Genomic DNA, 27,241 nt, shown 5'->3' with positions numbered 1-27,241 from the left:
ACCCACACAACCCCAACCGGGGCCAGGGACAAACTGCAACCAAGGTACGTGTCCTTAATGGGAACCGAACCTGGGACTCTCTGGTCCATGGGCCGACGCTCTAACCACTAAGCCAAACCAGCCAGGGCGCCTGGGCACTTCTCGTAATTTTTTTTTTTTTTTATCCTCATCCGAGGGCATTTTTCCATTTTCTGTACAGACGGAGGGAGAGGAAGAGAGAGAGAGAGAGAGGGAAACATCGATGTGAAAGGGACACATCGAGTGGCTGCCACCCGCACGACCAACCAGGGCCGGGGACAAACTGCAACCAAGGTACGTGCCCTTAGCGGGAACCGAACCCGGGTCTCTCGGGACCGCAGGCGGACTCTCTAACTGCTGAGCCAAACTGGCCAGGGTGCCTGGGCACTTCTAAGCCTAGCAAAAGACGCAGGTATCTGTAGATCACTTTGTAGCCAATGCCAAGAGGCCCCCAGCTGAACACATGCAGTGGCTTACCTTGGCCTGCACCTCCCAGGAGGCCCATCCAGTGGACAGCTGCAGACCATGTAGAAGCACAACCATCCAACCACCTCCACAAGTAACACACCCAATGGGCAAACTTAGCAGGCACCAGAGTCCCACTGAAGTTTTGCTCTGTAAGGTGAGCCCTGCACAGCTCATCCTCTGTGATGGTCAGAAGTCAGTGGTCACAGCCAGCAAACTCCTCCCATTTACGTGCCAAAGATAATCTAGGTTCAACTACAAGAGGAGGGTATACACAACCCACACGAAGGGGGAGGGGGTATACCTTGATTGCCCAGCTCGAGTGATGGGGGAGGCTGTGCCACTGGACCCTAAAGAACACCTAGTACATTAGGCCACTCTACCAAGCCTTAGAGACATAGCAGCTCTATCTAATATACAGAAGCAAACCCAGGGAGGCTGCCAAAATGAGGAGACAAAGAAACATGTCCAAATGAAAGAAAAGAACAAAACTCCAGAAAAAGAACTAAACAAAGTGGAGACAAGCAATCTACTAGATGCAGAGTTCAAAACACTGGTTATAAGGATGCTCAATGAACTTAGGGGAAGAGTAGATGAACTAGTGAGAATGTCAACAAAGAGATAGGAAACATAAAAGTGGAAATATAAAAAAGAACCAGTCAGAAACAAAGAATGCATTAACTTAAATGAAGAATACATTACAGGGAATCAACACTGAAGCAAATGAAGCAGAGGATCAAATCAGAGATTTGGAAGATAAGTAAGCAGAAAACACTCAAGCAGAACTCAAAAAGAAAAAAGAATCCAAAAAAAATTAAGATAGTGTAAGGAGCCTCTGGGACAACTTCAAGCATACCAACATTCGCTTCACAAAGATGCCAGAAAGAGAAGAGAGAAATTGAAAGCCTATGTAAAAAAATTACGAAGGAAAAATTCCCCAGAAAGTACAGAATCCCAACCAAGATGAACCTAAAGAGGTCTGCACCAAAACCATCATAATTAGAATGCAAAAGGTTAAAAACAAAGCAACAAAAGAAAAGCAGTTAGTTTCCTACAGGGGAGCTCTCACAAGAATGTCAGCTGATTTCTCAACAGAAATTTTGTAGGCCAGAAGGGAGTGCCAAGAAATATTCAAAGTGATGAAAAGCAAGGATCTACAACCAAGATTACTTTACCCAGCAAAGCTATCATATAGAATTGAAGGACAGATAAAGAGCTTCCCAGACCAAAAAAAAAAGGCTAAACAAGTTCATCACCACCAAACCAATATTATATGAAATATTAAAGGGTCTTCTTTAAGAAAAAGAAAGCCTGGCCAGTATGGCTCAGTGGATTGAGCATCGTCCCATGGACTGAGAGGTCCTGGTTAGATTCCAGGTCAGGGCACATCGATCCCCAGTAGGGAGCATGCAGGAGGCAGCAGATTGACATTTCTCTCTCACATCGATGTTTCTCTCCCTCTCTCCCTCTTAAAAAATCAATTAAAAAGTTTTTTATAAGAAAAAAAGCCTGCAGCTGGTGTGGCTCAGTGGCTGAGCGTTGTCCCATGCACCAAGAGGTCACCCATTGGATTCCGGGTCAGGGCACATGACTGGGTTTCGGGCTCAGTCCCCAGTGAGGGGCATGCAGGAATCAGCCAATCAATGTTTGTCTCGCATTAATGTTTGCATCTCTCTCTCTCTCTCACTCTCCTTTCTTCTCTCTCTAAAAATAAAAACATACTTAAATCAAAAGAATAACAACAACAACAAAGCACAAGCCACATTGCTACCTGCTTGATTTTCTTTTCCTGAGCTCATATCATCTGTCAACCTCCTTACATGGCTTTGGGAACCTAGGCAAATCAAATCACTTCCTTTTTCAGGTTAGATAATGTTCAATGAACATTGTTAAATAACATTAAATGTGAACATTGTTAGTTGGGCTCCTAAGACCAGGCACTGCCCTGGAGGACCTTTGATGTAACAAAGAGCCCTTAAGGCTGATTAGAAGGAAAATCATTCCCCAGAATTAGCTCATCTTGGGAAAGAAAGGCCTACAAAGCTGGTGACCTAGTTGTTTTGTTCATCCATCCTCTGCCTCTTAAAAGTAAAGTGCCACTGTAGTCTATCAAGAAGTTGCTGTGTGATCACGTTAGGTAAGACAGGTCCATTACCCCCAATATGGCTGTTTCCTCAGCTATAAAATGAGAGGGACGTATATCAAATCTGAATTTTAAAAATGTTTTGCCAGGCCATTGTGGCTCAATGGTTGAGCGTCGACCAATGCACCAAGAAGTCACCAGTTTGATTCCTGGTCAGAGCACATGCTCAGGTTGTGGGCCAAATCCCTAGTGGGGGGCAGGCAGGAGGCGACCAATCCATGTTCTCTCTCATCGATGTTTCTCTCTCTCTCTCCCTCTCCCTTCCTCTCTCAAATCAATATACAAATTTTTTTAAAAATAAAATTACAACATATAGTGAAATGTGTATATCATAAGGTGTTCAAGATTCAGTTGACATAGGTTCCTCATGTACCCCTCCCAGAAAAGCCTACCTGATTCTTTGATATGATTTTTTGCCTCCACTGTTGATCACCTAATAAGATCAACACCATAATGAATAGGGGATCAAATTTTCTAGGATGTCTCCCAATTCTGGGATTTGAGGTGAGGTGAGAATTATTTATAGAAGAACCAACTCAAGAAATATTTATCTAACAAGCACAATATACCCAGCTTGGCCATTTGCCCCATAGCTGATAGGCATCAAGGATTCTCTTTGTCAGGGGGGCGGGAATTATTTCAGGAGCAAATAATACTTTTTGTTCAGAGTCAAATTTTATTCTCTGGGATTGTAATTTGCAAACTAAATGACCCAGCTTAATAATGGACACCAAATAAATTTTGCCACAATGAGTAACATTTAGCAAACTAATTTTTTAACAGTCACTGAACTCAACACAATGGGTTTTTTTGCCCTTTCCAGGCTCCTAAAGCCTTCTATAATCCAGCCCCTTCCTATCTGGGTATTGGGTCCTGGCTCCCTCAGTTGCTTCTGCATTCCATAGATCCCCAATAAGGATATTTTAGTGTTTTCAACCATACCCCCAAAAGTACAGATCTCATGTTAAGTACTCAAATAAGCTGATAATTCAGATAACTGAGACTATATCTAATTAGAAGCCATTTTTTATTCTACCTTTTTATTGTCTGAAGATTTACAAAGCCACAGGGTTAGAGAGAAATTTAAGGTTACTTACTGAGTTCAACTCTCCATCCCTTTTGACTCTCCTCTGTAATATTGCAAATTACTGTTTAACCTCTGCTGAAACACATTACTAGGGTGGGGGGGCACCTCACAAGGCCTCTCATATCATCTCTGACAGTTCGCACTAATAAGCCCCTTTTTTCATTCCCTTAGCACTTCTCACTGGTCCAAATTCTAGAGATGTGAGAGAGAAATGTCAACCTGCTGCCTCCTGCATGCTCCCTACTAGGGATCGATGTGCCCTGACCTGGAATCTAACCAGGACCTCTCAGTCCATGGGACGATGCTCAATCCACTGAGCCATACTGGCCAGGCTTTCTTTTTCTTAAAGAAGACCCATTATTGTTAAATAATGATAAACCTTCAAATATTTGAAAAGTCATCATGTCCCCTCTGAATCAGACTAAATCTAGAGGTACTTCAGATTTTCCCAAATGTCGTTCAGCAACTTGTTTTTTCTCTGAAAATAATCTAATGTGACTTAATGTGCTGTTCCCAGACCTGAACATAACATTCTAAATCCCCGTAAATAAGATAATCTCTCATCAGTGATATATTTGATTTTGTTTCAACAGATTTGCTGCAACTTTGCTTAACTCATTCAGCACAGATTGTGGCTTCCATATTTAATTTTGTAGTTTCAATTGAGAGTTCTGCAAAGGTTCATGAGACTTAATGTGTCATTTTGCTACTGTGCAGTTGTGTTCTGCTAGAATGAGTCACTTAGCTAGCAAAGGAACCTGGTCAAAGCTCAACAGACACATCTTCTCTATGTTCTGTTATGCTTGCTCTTCACCATGAGCAGCTATGTATAAAAATAAGGAATTTTAAAATATCAAAAATTTATTTTATGGGAAAAAAGGCCTTTATATGAGAGATTAAATCTTAGTAAAGACTGAAAAGGCTGTTAACCTATACAGTGGGGTTATGCACAGAAATTTTGTGACAAAAAAAAAAATGTGATTCACCCTGGCTGGGTAGCTCAATTGGTTAGAACATCATCCTGAAAGGCCAAGGTTGCGGTTCAATCCCTGATCAGGGCACATAAAGTATCAACCTATGAATGCATAAATAAGTGGAACAACAAATCAATGTTTTTCTCTCTCTCTCTCTCTCTCCCTCCCCCCTTCCCTTCCTTTCTCTCTAAAATCAATAAAATAATTTTACAAGTATTCCACTTTTACGAATCTGGATATTCCAGAAGGTTTTAAAAATGTATCTCTTCAGAATACTTTGGTTGGTTTTCTTACTATACAGTTATTTCAATTACTGAAAGTGATATTGTGTACCTGCTTTTATTTTCTTTTCATGATACCATTTTTCATCAAATCTAAAATGGTTTGCCATTAACTACAAGACAAACCATTATTTTTATACCACCAAGAAAAAAAAGCTGTCTAACTATGACATGTGATCAACATATCCTTCCACCAAAGATGATAAATATGAAAAAAAAGTCTGTCTTATAATCAATGAAATATGGCAGATTTTCATCAGCATTTGTGGCATTATACTAAACCCTTATAAGTAATGACTGGAACCACCTTTGTAAATTTTTTTCTATGCAAAGTGCCTTTTTAGTATGTATAGCACTGGCTGTTGGCTTTAATTATCACATTTCAATGTTAAGAAAGTTAGAAACCTCCATTATAGTTTAAGTTTAAATCAAGATTCAACTCTGCATTCCACCAGATGAGTTGTGGGTACCTATTGAGACGAGTGAGTTTTTCTTTTTTTTGTATCAATTTGGTACATAATATTAGTACTTTTATTTTATTTACCTGTATACTGTTTGACTGCAAGGGGCAATTTCTTTAGGATTTCTGCATAAGTAGATATGTCCTATAATTCCATTTTGGTGTTAAACTTTTCAGATTAAGAGATAGTTGAAAACAAATGTGCAACAACAGGAAATAGTACACAATGGTATGCCCTTAGAATAAATATAATTCAGACATTAAAAATCATGATATATTATAGAAGAATATTTAATGACTGTCAAATGTTTGTAATATATTAAATGAGAAAAGCTAGTAATGAAAGTATGTGTATTAATACAATATAATACACTTTAAAATAAGACCTTTTCATTCTTTCCCTCCAATATGTATAAACGAGCATAAAAAATAAAATCAAACTCTTTCTTTAATCAATTTAAAAATAAATTAAGCTATTTTCCCCTTTTCTTTTTAAAGTATTTTAAGTTGAAGTATAAAATAAAAGAATTAGGGCTGAAAAATATTAGCTAGACTTCTGCCAAGGAGACAGAAATCCAGGAGAAAATGAAATCGTATTTCATATGTTTTCTTTGGCTTAATTTAGCTAGTTTTGGTATCCAGTATGAGACATCCCACTTATACTTAACACAATGGAACAGTAAACAGGACTTGAACAAGGCTTGCCATACTATATGTCTTCCTCATGCAAGCCTGCTTTTTCATGTCTGCTGCAATAACCAGGCCAGGCAAAGGAGGTGGCCAGGATTTCTGGACACACAGTAGGAGCAAGAGAACTCTCAAAACACTGATCATATGACCTTTGCATCGTTTTCCTTTTTCTTTTCTTACAGTGGCTAGAAGGGTTATTTTGGGGTACAAGGAAAAAAAAATTTTTTTAATGGTAAGAGAGCACTTTTATTTTTTTATTTTCCTATTTTTTTATTGATTTTTTTAGAGAAAGAGGAAGGAAGAGAAATAGAAACATTGATGTGAGAGAGAAACATCAATCGGCTGCCTCCTGCACACCCCAGTGGGGATCAGGCTCACAACCCAGGCATGTGCCCTGACTGGGAAATCAAACCAGGACCTCTCAGTCCATGGGACAATGCTCAATCTAAGCCACACTGGCTGGGCAAAATTTTTAAAACAAAACTAAGAATTTACTAATTTGCTGCCCAGCCGGAGTGGCTCAGTGGCTGAGCATCAACCCATGCACCAAGAGGTCGCCAGTCCGGTTCCCAGGCAGAGTACATGCCCAGTTTGTGGGCCTCTTCCCCATTAGGGAGGCATGCAGGAGGCAGCCAATCCATGTTCTCTCTAATCAATATTTCTATGTCTCTCTCCCTCTCCCTTCCTTCTCTCTAAAATCAATAAAGGAGAAGGAAAAAAACATATTTAAAAAAGAATTTACTAATATGAAATAATTCTAGATGTCTGCTTCAGGTCTAATCAAACAACTAGAGATAAGAACAGAAAGGCCTACCCTTCAGAAGAGGCCACAGAGCTCTAACTTCTCAAAGAGTCTGTGTGTGTATGTGTGTGTGTGTGTGTGTGTGTGTGTGAGTGAAAGTCTAGTAAAAATAAAAAACAGAAACCAAGAGAGAGAATAAGTATATGTAACTTTTGTAATCAGAAAAACAAAACTCAAATGTTATTTTTTTAATAAAAGAATGGACAGAAACATAACTAACCAATAGAAATAAAATATAGAAGACTTGATATATAAGTATTAAATTAAAATAGATATCAAATGTGAACCATGTGGAGAATTTATCTTTCTTCCCAAATGTTCTATGAAAAGGTACCATATATTCAACCATAAGGAAAATGCCAAAGATTCTACAAAGTAAAACCAAAATTAATAACAAAGGTTTAAATTTTAAAATTCAACCACTCAAAATTGAAAACCATACAGGTAAAGATAATATTTGCCTTAATCACTCTGAGGTACTGAGCCTGGGACATAGTAAAAGCACCCCATTGACATAGATTGAGGACACAATGTGCCAGGCACTTTTTGAGTAAACATCTGATGTAAATCCTCCATACATCCCCATGTTTCCCCCATTCTGACAGATAAGGAAACTGGGGCTTCCACAGGTTTAGTGACATGTAGTCCTAGACAATAGAGCTGGTGTTCACACCCAAGCCTGCCTGACTGCATAGTCTATAACAACCAGCATATTTCTTATCCCTTTGCCTGTAACCATCACATAGATCTCAAACAAATCATTTCCCTTCATAAAATTAAGAGAAACCCAAATACATGAATCTGCTAATTAAACTTTTCTATAGTAGAGATTACTTGATGCTTTTTCAAATGAGTGTGCGTATATTTACCACACACACACATATTCATAAGTAAATAAAATTAAAACAAAAGTTCATACTGATCTTTATACATTCTTGATATTCAGCTTGGCAAGACTGACTAACACATAAATGTCATTTTGAAAATAATAAGGCAAACCAAATAAGTCAAAATAAATACCCTCAACCTCATCTCAACTTGGTGTAGTTAAAGAAAAAAAAATTCATGAAGATATCTTGACTTAGTCATGTCTGAAAATATGATGGTAAAGGATAGCTTTTCCTCCCTGATGAATGCAGATATTATCTTTAACTATTCCTTCCAACTATAACTATACATTCTCCTATTGATTTTTTATTAAAAAGAAGCATGATATGATTAAAAGAAAGAGAATACACAAAAGTCTATAAAACCAAACAGAAACCAAACAGTACCTTCTGAGACTGTACAAATACACTGTGATATTTATTATATTACATATAATATTTTTAAGATCTCAAAATAAGAGATTAATGTTCAGACTTTACCTTCCTGGCATCTGATCTTGCTGGGATACAAATATAATGCCCCAAACGAGTATCAAACGGTACAGTATACGGTCTCTTTTCAGGTATTCTGGCATCTGGTCCATCTCCACAAGTTTCCTTAGCTGAAGAAGTCATTGACAGGTTTAGTTTTGTTAGTTCTTCACTCATTTGATCCAGAAGAAGTTGTTGTTCTATTATTTTTTCATTCTTTGCAGAAGAGAGATGAGAATTTTAAAAATAAAGATATTTAGTACAGGTGTAGATAATGATAAAAAATAAATTGTACTGACCCAAATCACAACTACCTTAACAGGACAGTAAATCCTCATTGATTCAAAGACTAGCCTCTGGTGTTCACAAGTATCTAGGACTGTTCTGAATGGTAAACACTTTCGAACAGTAAGCAGCAACAAACACAGCATAGAGTTAAATACTCAAAAAAAAAAAAGGCCCCATACACTGTGATTGGTCGGTTTGCCAACCTGAAGCACTCTGATTAGCTGATTTTATAAAAGTTTGGACTCTGGGTGAAATCCAAGAAGTAACAAGAGACCAGAATGCTGAAAAGTGGAGGAAGAGTTGCAAATAGCAGAGGTGACAGCAAAGGAGACAAAAAGTGGCAACAGGTGCAATGACGTGAAAGCCTTTACTCAGTGAAAAAGAAAGCCCAGAGAATAAGAGAGAGAAGATAGGCAACTGATAGTCCTGGGAGAAAGTAGAACTTAGAAATCAAAAGCAGGTCCTGACCGGTTTGGTTCAGCGGTTAGAGCATTGCCCTGCGGTCCCCAGAGACCCGGGTTCGGTTCCCGCTAAGGGCGTGTGCCTCGGTTACAGTTTGTCCCCGGCCCTGGTTGGTCGTGCAGGTGGCAGCCACCCGATGTGTCCCTTTCACATCGATGTTTCTCTCTCTCTTCCTCTCTCCCCCTCCCACTCTACCTGAACAAAAAATGGAAAAATGTCCTCAGGTGAGGAAAAAAAAAAGAAATCAAAGGCAGGACATATTGTATATGGGAGGCAGGGGGAGGGGAGGAGACTGTGTGTATGTGTGGGTGTGGTTTAGTTTTTTATGTATCCTCTAAAGAAAAATGTTTTTAATTTATTTTTGTTGTTGTTGTTTTGTTTTCTATTTTTTAAAGAAAATTTTAAAGTATATCCAATCCAGAAGCTCTAACATCAATCTTTGTTTTATAAGCACAAAACTATATAAACAAGAAATTGTCATTCATCTTAACATTCCACTGTACTATAATGTTTAAAAAGAAAAAAAAAAAAAACTAAATTTTCACTATGTTAATGTTGAGCTATAAAAATGCAACCTTAGACCTGGCCAGTGTGGCTCAGCGGTTGGAGCGTGGGCCTGTGGACCAGAGAATCCCACGTTCAGTTCCTGCGAGGGGCACATACCAAAAAAAAAAAAAAAAATGCAACCTTATTTAAAAGTCATGCATACAGATAATTAAAATATACAACTAAATGGCACATAAATAAGTTGAGGGTGGGTATTCAAATGGTGAAAATACCAATTAATATTAGACTTTATTAAGGCAAAGGTAGAACTTCTAAGCTAATGAAATAAAAATTTAAAATACACAATCGAAAAGAAGGTAAGAAAGGAGGAAAAAAAGGAACACCGAGAAGGTAGGATAAATAAAAAGGCACAATAATAGGATTATAACCAAAATATAGTAGTAATTATGTTAAATTCATCAATGAACAAAGTAATCCTATTAAGAGGTAAAGACTATCAGAGAAGATTATAAAATTATCTAACCTGCTGCTTATAAGAAACAGGACTGTCAGATAAGATTATAAAATTATCTAATCTGCTGCTTATAAGAAACAGAACTAAAATAGACACAGAAAGATTAAAAATAAGATAAAAAAGAGACACCATGTAACTATTAAACAAAAGAAAGCTGGCATAGCTATAGTCATATCAAAATGAACCTTAAGGCAAAAACCATGACAAGAGATAAAAAGAATAAAAATTATTTTTTAAAAAGGTCAACTCACTAGGATAATGTAACAAGTCTACATTGCTATGTACTTAATAATACAGCTTCAATATATAATGCAGAAAGCAGGACTTCATGGAGAAGACAAATCCAAAATCAGTGGGAGATTTTAACACCACTCTTAAATTACTGATATAACAAAAAGAGCCAGACCAATGAGTGAAAATATAGATTTGAATAACAGGATTAATAGCACCAAATGACTACATAATACACATTCTTTTCAAGCACATCTGTAACATCTACAAAACTGTTCTTATACTGAGCCATAAAGGAAGTTTCAACACATTCAAAGGACTGAAATCACAGGGACCACAATGCACTTAACCTAAAAATTAATTTTAAAAAATCATCCATGTGTTAGAAATAAAATATATATATCCCATAGTTCAAAGAAAAGAGTCACAACAAAAATTAGGAAATATTTTGCCCTGGCCAGTTTGGCTCAGCAGTTAGAGTGGCAGCCCATGGACCAAAGAGTCATGGGTTTGATTCCTGGTCAAGGGCACATACCTCAGTTAGAGATTCGATCCCCGGTCCAGTTGGGGTCTTGCAGGAGGCAACTAATTGATGTGTCTCTCTCACATGAATGGTTTTCTCTGCCCACTTCTCTCTCTCTCCTCCACCCCTTCCCTCCCACTCTGTCTAAAAATCAATGAAAAAAAAATATCCTTGGGTTAGGATTTTTTTTAAATTAGGAGATATTTTAAGCTGCATGTGGAATGCAGATAGAAACAAGCATAGATGAGAGTGGCTCAGCTCAAACTGTCAGTGCAGACAAAGTGGTATGCTAAACACCTGCCTTCCTTCTGGTAGTCAGGAATTTTGGTACATGCTGGGCAGAGAGGACCTTCATGATTAGCCTTCAATAAAAACTGTAGGCAGTGAGTATCTTCTGAGCTTTCCTGGTAATTAACATTTCACATGTGTTGTCACAGTCATTGCTAGAGAATTAAGCACATCAGTGTGACTCCACTAGGAAGCAAGCAACTCTTGGAAGTCCGAACCTGGTTTCCTCCAGACTTTGCCCTATGCGCCTTTTCTATCCTTTGCTAATCACTGTCCTCCTTTCACTATAATAAATCTTAGCCAAGAGCATGACAATATGCTGAGTCCCTTTAGTGCATCACCCAACCTGAGGGTGGTCTTGGGAACCCCAAACACAACAATATATCATGACCAGAAAAAAAAAGTTTATTCCAGGAATGCAAGACATTTAACATTAGAAAAATCAATATAACTCACCATATTAACAGAATTTAAAAAATTCATGATAACAAATTATTTGATAAAATTCAATATCCAGTCATAATAAAAATTCTTAGCAAAGAAATGTGTCTTGGATTGATAGAAGGTAAATAAAAAATACCCACTGCTAACATGGTACTTAATAGTGAAAGCTTTTCCTCTATGAATGGATACAAGACAAGGTATGCTTGCTATCATCACTTGTATTCAACACTGTACTGAAGAATGAAGAAAGGCAAGAAAAAGAAATAAAAGGTATATGGATTATAAACAAAGAAACAAGGCTGTCATCATTTGCAGATAAAACAATTGTAAATAAAATCTGAAAGAATTTACCTAAGTATTAGAATTAAAAAGTGAATTTGCTGGGTATATCAATATACCAAAATCAATACATTTACACATACCAACAAACAATTAAAAATATGAAATATTAAAAAGATTCCATTTAGTGATATTAAAAAAATCAAGTACCTAGGTATAAGTCTAACAAAAGATGTGCAAGACTTGTGTACACACACATAACCACTATTGAGAAAAAGCAAAGGAAATGGTAAATGAAGGAAAATACCATGTTCATAGATTAGAAGACTCATAATCAGCCCTGGTAGGTGTTGCTCAATGGTTAGTGTGTCGGACCACGCACCAAAGGATCAAGAGCATGTACTTGGGTTGTAGGTTCCATCCCTGGCCCTCCCTCCCTTCCACTCTCTCTAAAAATCAATGGAAAAAAATATCCCTGGAGGAGGACTAACTAAAAAAAAAAGACAATCAAAAGATGTCAATTTTTGTCCTGGCCGGTTTGGCTCAGCGGTTAGAGCTTTGGCCCGCGGTCCAGAGAGACCCAGGTTCGGTTCCCGCTAAGGGCGTGTACCTCGGTTGCAGTTTGTCCCCGGCCCTGGTTGGTCATGCAGGTGGCAGCCACTCAATGTGTCCCTTTCACGTTGATGTTTCTCTCTCTCTCTCTTTCTCTCTCTCCCTCCCACTCTATCTGAACAAAAAAATGGAAAAAAAAAATGTCCTCGGGTGAGGATAAAAAAAAAAAAGATTTCAATTTTTTCCCAATGGATCTGCAGATTTAACACAATCCCAAGCGAAATTATAAAAAATGAGTTTGTTTTTTTGTGGACCTTGACAGCTGAGTCTGAAATTTATATGGAACCAAGACATTCTTAGAGGTTAGGGAAACAAAGCAGAAGCCTTGCTCTACTGAATATCTAGACTTATTATGAACCTACAATAGAAAAACCAAGGATACAACAGAAGTTCCAGAATAGACAATAAATTCAGGCACGAATGAACCTTGACTTATGACAAAGATAGCTCTCAGAACAGTGGTGAAAGGATGATCTTTTCAATAAATGGTGACAGAACAGATGGATATCTACATTGAGAAAAAATAATTGACATTTACTTTACCCCATGCACAAAAACCAATTACAGAAGTACTGTACAGCTAAAAAGGCAAAATAATAAAACTCCTAGAAGATAATATAGAAAATATCCTACAAGAAAAGGCTTGTTATAGCAAAAAATCATTAACCATAAAAAAAGATTGCTGAATTTGATTATATCTTTTTTTACAATATGTTTTCATTGATTTTTTAGCGAGAAAGGAAGGGAAAGTGAGATAGAAACATCAATGTGAGAGACAAACATCGATTGGCTGCCTCCTGCACACCCCACACTGGGGATCAAGTCGGAAACCCGGGAATGTGCCCTGACCAGAAATGGAACTGGGACCTCTCAGTCCATGGGCCATGGGATGACACTCAATTCACTAAGCCACACTGGCTGGACTGATTACAACATATCTTTTCATCAAAAGACGTCATTGACAGTAAAAAGCCACAAAAAGAGAAAAAAATATTTGGAACCATATAACTGACAAAGAGCTCATACTCAGAATATACAGGGATGGGCAAAGGTAGGTTTACAGTTGTTCATATGGAAAAATAAATACAAGAATAAATAATAATGCAATAATAAACTGTTTCATGTACTCAACAACTGTTAACCTACTTTTACCAACCCCTGTATAACAAACTTCTGCAATTTAAATTTAAAAAGAGTCCAGCCCTGGCCGGTTTGGCTCAGCGGTTAGAGTGTCAGCCTGCGGTCCTGAGAGACCTGGGTTCGGTTCCCGCTAAGGGCATGTACCTCGGTTGCAGTTTGTCCCCGGCCCTGGTCGGTTGTGCGGGTGGCAGCCACTCGATGTGTTCCTTTCACATCGATGTTTCTCTCTCTCTCTCTGTTCCTCTCTCTCCCTCCCACTCTACCTGAACAAAAAATGGAAAAATGTCCTCCAGTGAGGATAAAAAAAAATAAAAAAAAAAGTCCAAAAGAAAAGCAAGCAAGAGACTTGAATGAATATTTTACAGAAAAAGATAATCAAAGAGCCAAAAAACATGAACAAGTATTTTCCAGCAAATGCAAATTAAAACCACAAGAAACTACTACTACATACCTACCAGACTGCCTAAGGTTTAAAAATTAATGATAATAAATGTTGGGGCGATCACTTCATAAATTATGTAAATGTCTAATCACTATGGTGTACACCTAAAACTAATATAATATTGTATGTCAACTGTAATTGAAAAATAAAAAATCATTAAAAAAAAATAACAAAACGTTGGTAAGTATGCGGAGCAGAAGGAATGCTTACATAGGGCTGGTACCAGTGTAAATTGGAAAACAGTTTCATATTATTTACTGATACTGAAGATTCACCTACCCTATGACCTAGACACAAACCTGAAAGAAATAAGTGTTTATGTGCACCAAGAAACATGTATAAGAATATTCATGAAAAACAAAGTCCATCAACAGAACAGATAAATTAATTATGGTATATATTCATATACTGAAATTCTATATAGCTATAAAACTAAACAAGCTACAGTTACATGGATGAATCAAAAAAAAATGTTCAGCCCTGGCCAGTTTGGCTCAGCGGTTCGAGTGTTGGCCCGCGGACCAGAGTGTCCCGGGTTCGGTTCTCACTAAGGGCACATACCTCGGTTGCAGTTTGTCCCCGGCCCTGGTTGAGGTCATGTGGGTGGCAGCCAGTCGATGTGTCTCTCTCATATCGATGTTTCTCTCTCTATCTTCCTCCCTCTCTCCCATCCTCGTTTCTCTCTCGCTCTCTCTCTTTCTCTCCCTCCCTCCCTTCCACTCTCTCTCAATCAAACCAATGGAAAAAATATCCTCGGGTGAGGATTAACAACAACAACAACAAAAAGAATGGCTCTCTCAGAGAAGAAGGGATGAAGGATTCCTGAGGGTTGACAGTTTGCTGGATCAGATTATTTCTCAAGGCATTAGTTACTCCCTGATAAGAAGATAAAGGCTTTAAATGAAATTAACTGTTGAGGGCCAGGGCACGTTTCACAGCCAGAAAGTGTATTTAGGGACATACCATGTTACATTGCAGACATATCCATGTTAATAATAAGAAAGCTAAGATAGAAATTTTGAAATATTAAACCACCAAAGTTAAAGAGCAAATCACTGATGTAATATAAAAGGATAATCTAATACATTTAAAAGCTTAAATTATGTGTTTACTGTCTAATTCTTTTTTTAAAAATAATAATGACTTTTATTATTACACATGAAAACAACAGAAGCCCATTAGAGCAGAGGGATTGTTGGAATTGTAAGCTGGTCGAATTAATACTTCTTAATAGTGACTGTGATTTTGTACATGACAAATATGACATTTCCAAAGAGTGTAGAAATAATGCTGCACCGCATACTCTGTTCACCAAAATTTAAGATTCACTTCCTCCCAGCAAATGACATGGAACTGGAAGTTCTGCAGCTGGTGGGAACCAGACTTGCCATCTGGTCCTTAAGGAGTTTAAAAGTGGGCTCATTCCATTGACAGGGCCACAAAATTCTGCATTATTTTCATCATTGCTTACCTACCATCCAACTCTTAACAATATTACATTGCCTATTACCTTGGCAAACAATGAGAGGGAAAAGGATGAAGAAAAGATAACAATATAAGTTAAGCTAACAATAAAAATGGTTTCCCTTTATACCGCCTTAGAGGAAAAACTGCAATAACTCTTTCAGGTGCCTGTGTTCAGAACTTTTCAACTGAAACCTATTTTTGTAAACATTTCCATTTTTCATTTAAATGCTTATCTATTTAGTTAGGTACTAGCCCAACTAAATCTAAAGAGCTAGATACATTAAGAAATTCTACCTGCAATCTATTCACTTTTTGCGCTTCTTTCAAAGATAGAACATGTTCTTTGTTTTCCTGCACCATCATTTGCACTTGATTCTTTAGTTCTTTCACCTCCAGTTCCTTCTTATTAAATACTACTTCATCAGCAGCCAGAGCACACTGGGAGGAGGGAAAGAAAACACAAGAGATTCACCATGAAAAACACTCAAGAGAGCCCAGATACTACCACAAAAGCAGTGATTTAATAACAGCTTGACAATGTCTCTTAAAATTTTTCTTACTCTAATTCTCAACTTATTTCCTGGTTTCTTTATAAGAAAGGCAGAAACAGTTAAGTGGACTTATCATTGCTGTAACATAAGAATTATAATAAAGATTAGAAGATTCTCCTGATTTGTATTTCCTGTCTTTTAAAATGAAAACAGGTTATTCAGGTTCTAGAATATATTCAATAAGATTTTACAAGTTTGCTGGAATTGCCATAAGATTTTAATGTGGGTTTTTAAAAATCAAAGGTCACATTTTCCAAACTGACCTATAGAGTATAAGAATGTATTTGGATGTTTGAATAAAGAATATTTGCAATGGAGGTGGGCAGAACCAGAGAGAGGGTGAATGTGAGAGAGTCAGTGAGAGTGAAAGAGAGTGTGAATGGACATGAGTGTGGATGAGCAACCTTGAGCAGTGCAGAAACATGGGGCAGAGGGTTCCTATGCTATGGATGGGGAGCAGCTGGCTACCACAGTAAGTGGCTTATCAGGGAGCTTCTCTCTGCACGGCCATACGGCCCTGCCATTTTGGAAGATCCCTGGTCTTCTCTGGGAAGAGGCAGCGGGGAGAAGGTGGGGCCGAGTGACCTGAGTCCACCAGAGTACCTTACACCACTGGACCAGTGGACCCCACTGTGTCAACACAGACCTGCACACAGTAGTGGTGCTATCGAGGTGCATGCTGCAGTAGCCACAACTGGCCAGCAGCTGAGCACCATCCCCCACAGCAAAAGCCTGATCCAAGCCCAGCACCTTCCCCCACAGCAGCAGTGACAGGGCAGGAGTGGAGCCCCACCCCCAACAACAGCTGAGGCTCAGGAGCTGAGACACATCCCCAGCAGCACAGATAGGCAGCAGAGACCCATCCCCAGTGGCATCATCAGAGGCTGATCAGGAGTGGTGCCCCAACCCAAGCAGCAGCAAGACTCTGGCAGCCAAGACCTGCTCCTGACAACTGCAGCAGCAGATTTGGAATGAAGCCCTTCTCCCAGCAGCAGCAAAGTCCCGGAAGCTGAGCATCCTCAGCCCCCAACAGCAGTAGAGGACTGGAAATTAGAGCACCCCCTGGCAACAGCAGCAGCAGTAGCAGCGCAAACCAGGAGCTTACACTCGCCTCCAGTGGCAAATGATCAGGAGCTGAGCCCCACCAGGCATCTGAGTACCCCAGAAGCACACCAGCAGGACTCACTCACCCCAGTAGCGCACCAGCAGAACCCACGCACCTCAGCAGTGCACCAGCTGGGCCCATGCACCCCAGGCAGCAGCAGCAAAGATTGGCAGCTGAGACCCATCCCCAAGAGCATCAGCAGAGGCTGATCAGGAGCAGTGCCCTAGCCACAGCAGCAGCAAGACTCAGGCAGCCAAGACCTGCACAAGAGACCTAATATGACAGACTAATACAGCTGCAAGTTGTCAATCCTCCAGGACCCACAGCAGGCAAGAGACACCACACACCAAAACAGTCTGGAAGGCACAGCAGCCTTATTTGATACACACCGACCTGTCTACACATTCCAACATCCCTCACTGCACCTAGAACTACCAGACTGCTAAAATGGTGAGATGAAAAAACAGCACCCAAATGAAAGAAAAGGAGGAATCACCAGAAAAGGAACTATATGAAATGGAAGAAAGCAATTTGTCAGATAAAGGAGTCAAAGCAATAATTTTAAGGGTACTCAAACAATTTAGTGAGAACTACAAGCAACTTAATAAGAATTATGAAGAGCTTAGTGGGAACTACATCAGCTTAAAATAAGAGGTGGAAGCTATGAATAAAAATCAAGAAGAAATAAAGAATGACATAGTTGTTATGAAAAATACCTTAGAAGGATTCAATAGTAGATTAGAAGAAGCTGACGACCGAATCGGCAAGTTAGAAGACAAGGTAGAAAAAACACCCAAATAGAGCAGCAAATGGGGAAAAAAAAGAAAAATAAAAATCAGGAGGAAAGTCTAAGGGAACTTTGGGACAATACGAAATGTAACAACATTTGCATTATAGGGATAGCGGAAGGAGAAAAATCAGAGAAAGGAATAGAGAACCTGTTTAAAGAAATAATGACAGAAAACTTCCCTAAATTGGTGAAGGAAAAAGTCACACAAATCCAGAAAACACAGAGAGTCTCAAGCAAGATAAACCCCAAAAGACCCACAGCTAGACACATCATAATTAAAATGGCAAACATTAAAGACAAAGAAAGAATCTTAAAGAAAGCAAGAGAGAGACAGAAAGTTACCTACAAGGGAGTTCCCATCAGACTTCAGCTGATTTTTCAATAGAAACACTGCAGGCCAGAAGGGAGTGGCATGAAGTATACAAAGTAATGAAAGGCAAGGGTGTGAATCAAAGACTAGTCTATCCAGAATGGCTATCATTCAAAATGGAAGGAGAAATAAAGAGCTTCATAAACAAAACAAAGCTAAAGAAATTTACTACCACCAAACCAGCACTGCAAGAAATGCTGAAGGGACTATTGTAAGAAGAAGAGACGGGGGCGGGGGCGGGGGGGGTTGGGGGGGGCAGGCATAAAATAAAAATGGCAATTAATAAGTATCCATCAATAACCTTAAATGTAAATGGCTTAAATGCTCCAATCAAAAGACACAGGGTAGCTGACTGGATAAGAAAACACGACCCATATATATGCTGTCTACAAGAGCCCCATCTCACAACAAAAGACTCACACAGGATGAAAGTGAAGGGATGGAAAAAAATGTTCCAAGCAAATGAAAATGAAAAAAAAAAACAAAAGCTGGTATAGCAATACTCATATCTGATAAGACAGACTTCAAAACAAGGGCCATAATAAGAGACAAAGAAGGTCACTACATAATATTAAAGGGATCAATCCAACAAGAGGATATAACCCTGGTAAACATATGTGCTCCAAATAAGGGAGCACCAAAATATATTTTAAACCTTCTAGAGGACTTCAGGGAGAGAATAACAGCAATACAATCATAGTGGGTGACTTTTAACACCCCACTGACACCACTAGATAGATCTCTTGACAAAAAATTAACAAGGACACAAAGTCCTTTAATAACGAACTTGATAAGTTGGACTTAATTGATATTAACAGAACACTTCACCCCAAAGCTGCAGAATATACATTCTTCTCAAGTGCACACAGGACATTCTCGAAGTTAGACCACATGTTAGGACACAAAGTAAATCTCTACAAACTCAAGAAGACTGAAATCATATCAAGTATCTTCTCAGATCATAATGGTATGAAACTAGAAATCAATTACAACAAAAACACAAAAACATTCAAACACTTGGAGGCCAAATAGCATGTTATTAAACAATGAATGGGTTACCAAGGAGAAATTAAAAACCTTCTGGAAACCAATGAAAACAAACACACAACACCACAAAATCTATGGGAAGCAGCGAAAGCAGTCCTGAGAGGGAAGTTCATAGCACTACAGGCCTACCTCAAGAAATAAAAAAAAAAAAAATTCCTAATTGACTTTCTAACCCTACAACTTAAAGACTAGAAAATAAACAAAAAGAAAAACCCAGAGCAAGTAAAAGAAAAGAAATAGTAAAGGTCAAAGCAGAAATAAACAACACAGAAACTAAAAAAAAACAATTCAAAAGATCAATGAAACAAAGAGCTGGTTCTTTGAAAAGATAAACAAGATTGATGGACCCTTAGCTAGATTAACCAAGAAACAAAAAGAGGACCCAAATACACAACATTAGAAACAAAAGAGGAGAAGTAACAACACACACCACAGAAATACAAAAGATCATCAGAACATACTATGAACAATTTTCATATGCCAACAAATTGGACAATCTAGGCAAAATGGACAAATTTCAAGAAACACAGTCTCCCAAAACTGAACCGGGAAGAGATAGAAAACTTGAACAGACTAATAAAAACTAAGGAAATTGAAGATGTAATCAAGAAACTCCCAGCAAACAAAAAGCCCAGGCCTGGATGGCTTCACGGGGTAGTTTTACCGAACACTCAAAGAAGATTTAACACCCATTCTCCTCCAACTATTCCAAAAAATCCAAGAACATGGCCCGGCCAGTGTGGCTCAGTGGTTGAATGTCAACCCATGCACCAAGAGGTCGCCAGTTCACTTCCCCAGTCAGGGCACATACCCAGGTTGTGGGCCCAATTCCCAGTGAAGGGCATGAAGGAGGCCAAATGATGTTCTCTCTCATTGATGTATCTATCTCTCTACCTCTCTACCTTCCTCTCTCTCTGAAAAGCAATAAATAAATAAATAAAATTTTTAAATCCAGCCCGGCCAGTGTGACTCAGTGGTTGAGTGTTGACCAATGCACCAAGAGGTCACCAGTTCGATTCCCAGTCAGGGCACATGCCCAAGTTGTGGGCCTGATCCCCAGTGGGGGGCATGTAGGAAGCAGCCAAACGATGTTCTCTCTCGATGTTTCTATCTCTTTCCTTTTCCCTTCCTCTCTCTCTAAAATCAATAAAGAAAAAAAAAAAAAAAAAGTTAAAAAAAAAAAATCCAAGACAACGAAAGACTTTCAAACTCATTTTATGAGGCATAATCCTAATTCCAAAACCAGATAAAGACACTACAAAAAAATAAAACTAAAGGCCAATATCCCTGATGAACACAGATGCCAAAATCATTAACAAAATATTAGCAAATCAGATCCAGTGATACATCAAAAAAATTATTCATCATGACCAAATGAACTTCATCCCAGGGATGCAAGGATGGTGTAATATTTGTAAACCAATAAATGTGATACACCACATAAACAAAATGAAAGATAAAAACCATATGATCTTATCAATAGATGCTGAAAAAGCATTCGACAAAATCCAGCACCCATTTCTGATAAAAATGCTCAACAATGTGGGAATAGAGGGATCATACCTTGACATATTTAAGGCCATATATGAAAAACCTACAGCCAACATCATACTCAATGGGCAAAAACTAAAAGTATTTCCCTTAAGAACAGAAACAGGGATGCCCACTTTTGCCACTCTTAAACATAGTACTGGAAGTCTTAGCCATAGCAATTAGACATGAAGAAAGAATAAAAGAAATCCAAATTAGAAAGGAAGAAGTGAAACTGTCATTATTTGCAGATGACATGATATTATACATAAAAAACCCTAATGACTCCATCAAAAATCCTCTAGACTTAATAAATGAATTTGGCAAAGTAGCAGGATACAAAATTAATGTCGAGAAATTGAAGGCATTCTTATACACCAACGATGAACTCACAGAAAGAGAAGCTAAAAAAAAAACACACAATACAAACAATCCCATTTACCATCGTGGCAAAAAAATTAAGATACCTAGAATAAACTTAGTCAAATAAGTAAAGGACCTATTTGCAGAAAACAACAGGTCATTGAAAAAAGAAACAGAGAAAGATATAAAAAAGGGGAAGCATATACCTTGTTCATGGAGTGGAAGAATTAACATCATTAAAATGTCCATATTATCCAAAGCAATCTATAGATTCAATGCAATCCCCATCAAAATACCAACGACATATTTCACAGAATTAGAACAAATACTCCAAAAATTTATATGGAGCCAAAGAGACCCCAAATAGCCACAGCAATCTTGAAAAAGAAGAACAAAGTAGGAGAGATCACAATACCAGATATCAGGTTATACTACAAAGCCACTGTAATCAAAACAGCCTAGTACTGGCACAAGAACAGGCAGATAGATCAATGGAATAGAACAGAGAACCCAGAAATTGCCCCAAGTCATTATGCTCAATTAATATTTGACAAGGGTGGCAAGAGCATACAGTGGAGCCAAGATCACCTCTTCAATAAATGGCATTAAAAAAATTGGACAGCTACGTGCAAAAAAATGAAGCTAGACCACCAAATTACACCATACACAAGAATAAACTCAAAATGGATAAAAGACTTAAATGTGACTCGTGAATACATAAAAATCCTAGAAGAAAATGTAGGCAACAAAATTTCAGCCATCACAAGCAGCAGAATTTTCACTGACACAATGCCTAAGGAAAGAGAAACAAAGGAAAAAATGAACTAAAAAGCTTCTGCACAGCAAAAGAAACAACCATCAAATGGAAAGGAAACCCACTATATAGGAGAGCCAACAATACATTAGATAGGGGGTTAATTTCCAAAATATATAGAGTACTCATACAACTCAACAAAAGGAAGACAAAGAACCCAATTGAAAAATGGGCAGAGGACCTAAAGAGACACCTCTTCAAACTACAAGCCAGTCATCCTTCTCATCACTTTATGGGAACTAATGCTTTAAAAATCTTCACAACCACCTTACAGGGTGGTTATTGTTGTTTCCATTTTACAGATGGAGAAACTGAAACACAGAGATGTGAAGTATTTATCCAAGGTCACAGAGCTAGCAAGCAGAGAAGCCAGGATTCCACCCTTGGATGTTTGGTAGTCATGTTCTTATGTTATTCTACCTCTCACAAAAAAAACAGAAATGGAAGTTTAAAAACAATTTTTTAAAGAGACATAACAGGGTGAGGAATGACACATATCATTTCTCTAGTTACTGTTTAGTGGTTTCCAATGATTACTTGCAAGACTGCAGAGCAAAAAAAGGAAATCTGTTTTTTAAAGGTGAGGAACACTGAATACTATGTCTTTTCACTTTGCAATTCATAATATACTTTAACACTTTCAAAGTTCTGAGAAGTTTTAGGATTAAGAAACCTATTTGCTTTTGCAATCTAGCATTCCTCAAAACAATCTGATTGTGGTACACTTTTCCATTAAGATCGTTAATATCTTTGGAAAATCTTAATCTAGAGTACACAATCTAGAGCAAGTTTAAACTTATAGTTTCCAACAGATGGAGAGAGTAAGTACTACCCACCCCACACCCAAGGAGTGGGTTTATGTACTTTCAATTTCAGCCACTCTAGAACCATGAAGAAAAAAACACTTCCTATCATCAGCTCTTAGGTGTCCCAAAGTTTGAGCTTCCATTTACCTGTACACCAGTTTCCTATACCAGTGAGAAAGGATCAGGCCTGCTCTATCTGGGGGAAAAAACATGGCAGAAGTATTGTCTTAAAAAAATAAATAAATCCTGCCCTGGCCGGTTTGGCTCAGCAATTAGAGCTTCAGCCCGAGGACCAGAGAGTATCGGATTTGATTCCAGCCAAGGGCACATACCTTGGTTGTGGTTCATCCCTGGCCCTGGTCAGAGTCATGCGGGAGGCAGCCAATCAATATCTCTCTCTCACATTGATGTTTCTCTTTCTCTCCCCTCCTCCTGATGGTATTTGGAAAATGTCCTTGGGTGAGGATTTAACTGGCCATGTGGCTCAGTGGGCTGAGCATCGTCCCATGGACTGGGAGGTCCTGGTTCGATTCTCGGGTTTTTTAAATCTTTGATTTTTAAAGTATTGCTTCAAATGCTTATAGTAAAATATCAAAAGCTTTGTAATAGAGCAGCAGTTCTCAGAGTGTATGAAGTAGAGACCCTTTCAGTAACCCCTTTAGATCCTTTCAGGGTGCCCGTGAGTTCAAAACTATTTTCCTAATAATACTAAGATGACATTTGCACTTATAGTACAAAAGCAATGGCGGCTAACGCTATCGACCCTAGCAATAAAAGAAATCACCATACTGTACTACTAGTCACTATATTCTTCACTGCCATGTGCTCACAATACAAATAACAGTTTTACTTGAGAATATCTTTCCCAGCTGGCTCAGTGGACTGAGCATCGTATCATGGACTGAGAGGTCCCAGTTCGCTTCCTGGTCAGGGCACTTGCCCACATTACAGGCTGGATCCCCAATAGGAGGCATGCAGGAGGCAGCCAATCGATGTTTATCTCTCTCACATTAATGTTTCTCTCTCCCCCTTCCTCTCTCTCTCTAAAAAAGAAGATGAAAAATCTATAAAAACATATTTAAAAAAGTATATATCTTGATGAAGATAAAAAAAAATTTTTTTAATCCTCATCCAATGATATTTTTACATTTATCTTTAGATAGAGTGGGAGGGAGAGAGAACGAGAAAGAGAGAGAAACACTGACGTGAGAGACACATTGATTGGTTGTAACCTGCACAACGCCAACCAGGGCCGGGGACGAACCACAACTGAGGTACATGCCCTTGGCCAGAATCAAATCCAGGACTCCCTGGTCCACAGGCCAATACTCTAACCACTGAGCCAAACTGGCCAGGGCCACCTGAGGATATTTTTACATTTATCTTCAGAAAGAGTGGTAGGGAGAGAAACAGAAAGAGGGAGAGAGAGAAACATCGATATGAGAGACACATTGATTGGTTGCCACCTGCACAACCCCAACGGAGGCGCTGGGGACAATCTACAATTGAGGTATGTACCCTTGGCTGGAATTGAACCCAGGACTCTTTGGTCCGCAGGCTGACACTTTAACCGCTGAACCAAACGGGCCAAAGCAATAAAATCATTTTATTAAATCTCAACCTTTGCGTGGTTTTTTTTGTTTGTTTTTAGTATTCTACAAGACAAAATGGGAGGTATGCACAAAGCAGTGCTGCAGCATACCGAAGGGCAATATCAGTCTGTGATAGACAAACCTTGTGTAATTGAGTCGCAAGCTAAATGATACTTTTTTCATAAGGTACTGTTTTTACTCTAAGAATAACAGATAACTAGTTATTCACACTTGGGTGTATGGCAGATATTTTCTCAAAATTGAGAACCATCACTTTCTAGGAAAACAACAGTATTTGTTGCTAATGACAAAACTTGACTTTCATGTAAAAATTAGAATTTTGGAAAACATTTCTGTTACTGTAAGCATGACGACAGCTTCTAATACTTCAAGACTGGTGGTGAGATCAGTAGTGATAGTAATGAATGTGATTTTTTTATATTGTATAAAGAAATGTCAACATCTAGAATGTCTGCATAACTTAGTACACAAATATTTTTCAAATGACCAATGCATGTGGTTAAAAGATCCATTCAAAGTACAAGATAAACCCTGGCGGGTTTGGCTCAGCAGTAGAGCATCAGCCTGTGGACCAATGAGTCGGGGGTTCAATTCTGGCCAAGGAACCGTACCTCAGCTGCGGTTCGTCCCCAGCCCTGATCAGGGTCACGCAGGAGGCAACCAGTCAATGTGTCCCTCTCACATCGATGTTTTTCTCTCTCTCTCTCTTTCTCTCTCTCTCTCCCTCCTACTCTGTCTGAAGATAAATAGGAAAATATCCTCGGGTGAGGATTAAAAAAAACAAGATAGAAAGGGACCAATAAATTTTAATGTATAGATCTTAATATAACAAAATATTTTCAAATCTGACATTGCAGGTAAACTTTAGGAGATTTCTACTTGTTGAATTTTGGTGTAATTTCAAACACCATCCACAATTATTTTAAAAAGTTATTAAATATTCTCTCCTTCCCACTAAATCTATATGAGGCCAGATTTTTTCATATCTTTCAACTAAAACAACATATTGCAACAAGTTGACTACTGAAGCAGATATGAAAAACCACCTGTCTTCTATTAAGCTAGATATTAAAGACATGTGCAGAATTAATTTGTTTCTGAAAATATTGTTCATGAAAAATATTCTGTATATTACCATATAATGAATTATTGTTAGTTTTAAATAAATTAATAATTAAAATTTTTGTTTTAATTCTAATATGTTAAATATCAATAGATATAATGGGGGAACTCAACTTTAAGAAACCTGCCCTGGCCGGTTTGGTTCAGCAGTTAGAGCGTCAGCCTGCGGTCCAGAGAGACCCGGGTTCGGTTCCCACTAAGGGCATGTACCTCAGTTGCAGTTTGTCTCTGGCCCTGGTTGGGTCATGCGGGTGGCAGCCACTCAATGTGTCCCTTTCACATTGATGTCTCTCTCTCTCTCTCTCTCTCTCCCTCCCTCCCCCTCCCGCTCTATCTGAACAAAAAATGAAAAAAATGGCCCTGGCCAGTTTGGCTCAGCGGTTAGAGCGTCGGCCTGCGGTCCAGAGAGACCCGGGTTCGGTTCCCGCTAAGGGCACGTACTTCGGTTGCAGTTTGTCCCCGGCCCTGGTTGGTCGTGCAGGTGGCAGCCACTCGATGTGTCCCTTCACGTCGATGTTTCTCTCTCTCTCTCCTTCCTCTCTCTCCCTCCCACTCTATCTGTACAAAAAATGGAAAAATATCCTCGGGTGAGGATAAAAAAAAAAAAAAATGAAAAAAATGTCCTCGGGTGAGGATTGAAAAAAAAGAAAACCTGTGAACAGCCCTGGCTCAAATGGTCGGAGCTTCATCCTGTACACCAAGGATCACGGGTTCGTTTCCCAGTCAGGGCATGTACCTAGATTGAGGATTTGATCCTCAGTCGGGGAGCATATGGGAGGCAACCAATCAATGTATCTCTTTCACAATGATGTTTCTCTCTCTCTCTCTCCCTTCCTCCCTAAAATAAAAAAAATAATAATAATAAAACAGAAACCTGTGAACAAAAATGTCAATGACTGCTATAGTAAACAACAGCACAACTAGCTGTTTTCTAATACGTATAAAAAGGTACTGAGGAAAAAATTTCTAACTAGACAGCTATGTTTTAAACTATTTTTCTACTTGTAACTATGTTTTCCTATTTTAAAAGGCCCGGCCAGTATGGCTCAGTGGATTGAGCATCGTCCCATGGACTGAGAGGTCCTGGTTCCATTCCTGGTCAGGGCACATGCCCGGGTTGCATGTAAGCAGCATGCAGAAGGCAGCCAATCGATGTTTCTCTCTCACATTGATGTTTCTATCTCTCTTGCCCTTCCTCTCTAAAAAAATCAGTAAGAACATATTAAAAAACAACAACAAAAACTGGTAGAACATCTATGTGCCCACCAAACTGCAAATTCCACATAAATAGAACTAGGTATGTCTTGCTCTTTACTTCTCCCGTGACACATAATCTTTACTCAATAAATGTTTTTTAATATTTTTTACATAATGTTTTGTTTTTATTCAAATCTACGTAATGGATACGTATAAAAATTTGTAGAAAGTAACCCTACATGTTTTTGTTTAATTTATTTTTGTTACAGATGTTTCTCCTTTTTCCTTCATTGACACCCTCCTCCTGATCCTCACCCCCCGCCCCATCCCCAGCATTGTTGTCTATGTCCATGGGTATGCATACATGCATATAAGTTCTATGGTTTATCTCTGCCCTCCCCCCTGCCCTCCAAAGACCTCTTCTGAGGTTTGTCAGTCTGTACCCTACCACTGTGTCT

The 27,241-nt window shown here is 38.7% G+C and overlaps 1 protein-coding gene across 1 annotated transcript in view; it reads right to left on the bottom strand.

The window, feature by feature from the left end:
• The window catches only part of KIF27 (kinesin family member 27), a 93,743-nt gene that overhangs the window by 46,833 nt on the left and 19,669 nt on the right, over window positions 1-27,241 (bottom strand). Inside the window, exons 5-6 of the mRNA XM_036261637.1 lie at window positions 15,770-15,913; window positions 8,288-8,494 (exon numbers count right to left, since the gene is read on the bottom strand). Coding sequence (XP_036117530.1) covers window positions 8,288-8,494; window positions 15,770-15,913 — 351 coding nt within the window. The remainder of the gene's footprint in view (window positions 1-8,287; window positions 8,495-15,769; window positions 15,914-27,241) is intronic.

Source organism: Molossus molossus, unplaced genomic scaffold (genome assembly GCF_014108415.1).
Source record: "Molossus molossus isolate mMolMol1 unplaced genomic scaffold, mMolMol1.p scaffold_m16_p_14, whole genome shotgun sequence".
Taxonomy (NCBI): domain Eukaryota; kingdom Metazoa; phylum Chordata; class Mammalia; order Chiroptera; family Molossidae; genus Molossus; species Molossus molossus.
Note: the sequence above shows the minus strand (reverse complement) of the source record. Positions and strands in the feature narration are given on the sequence as shown.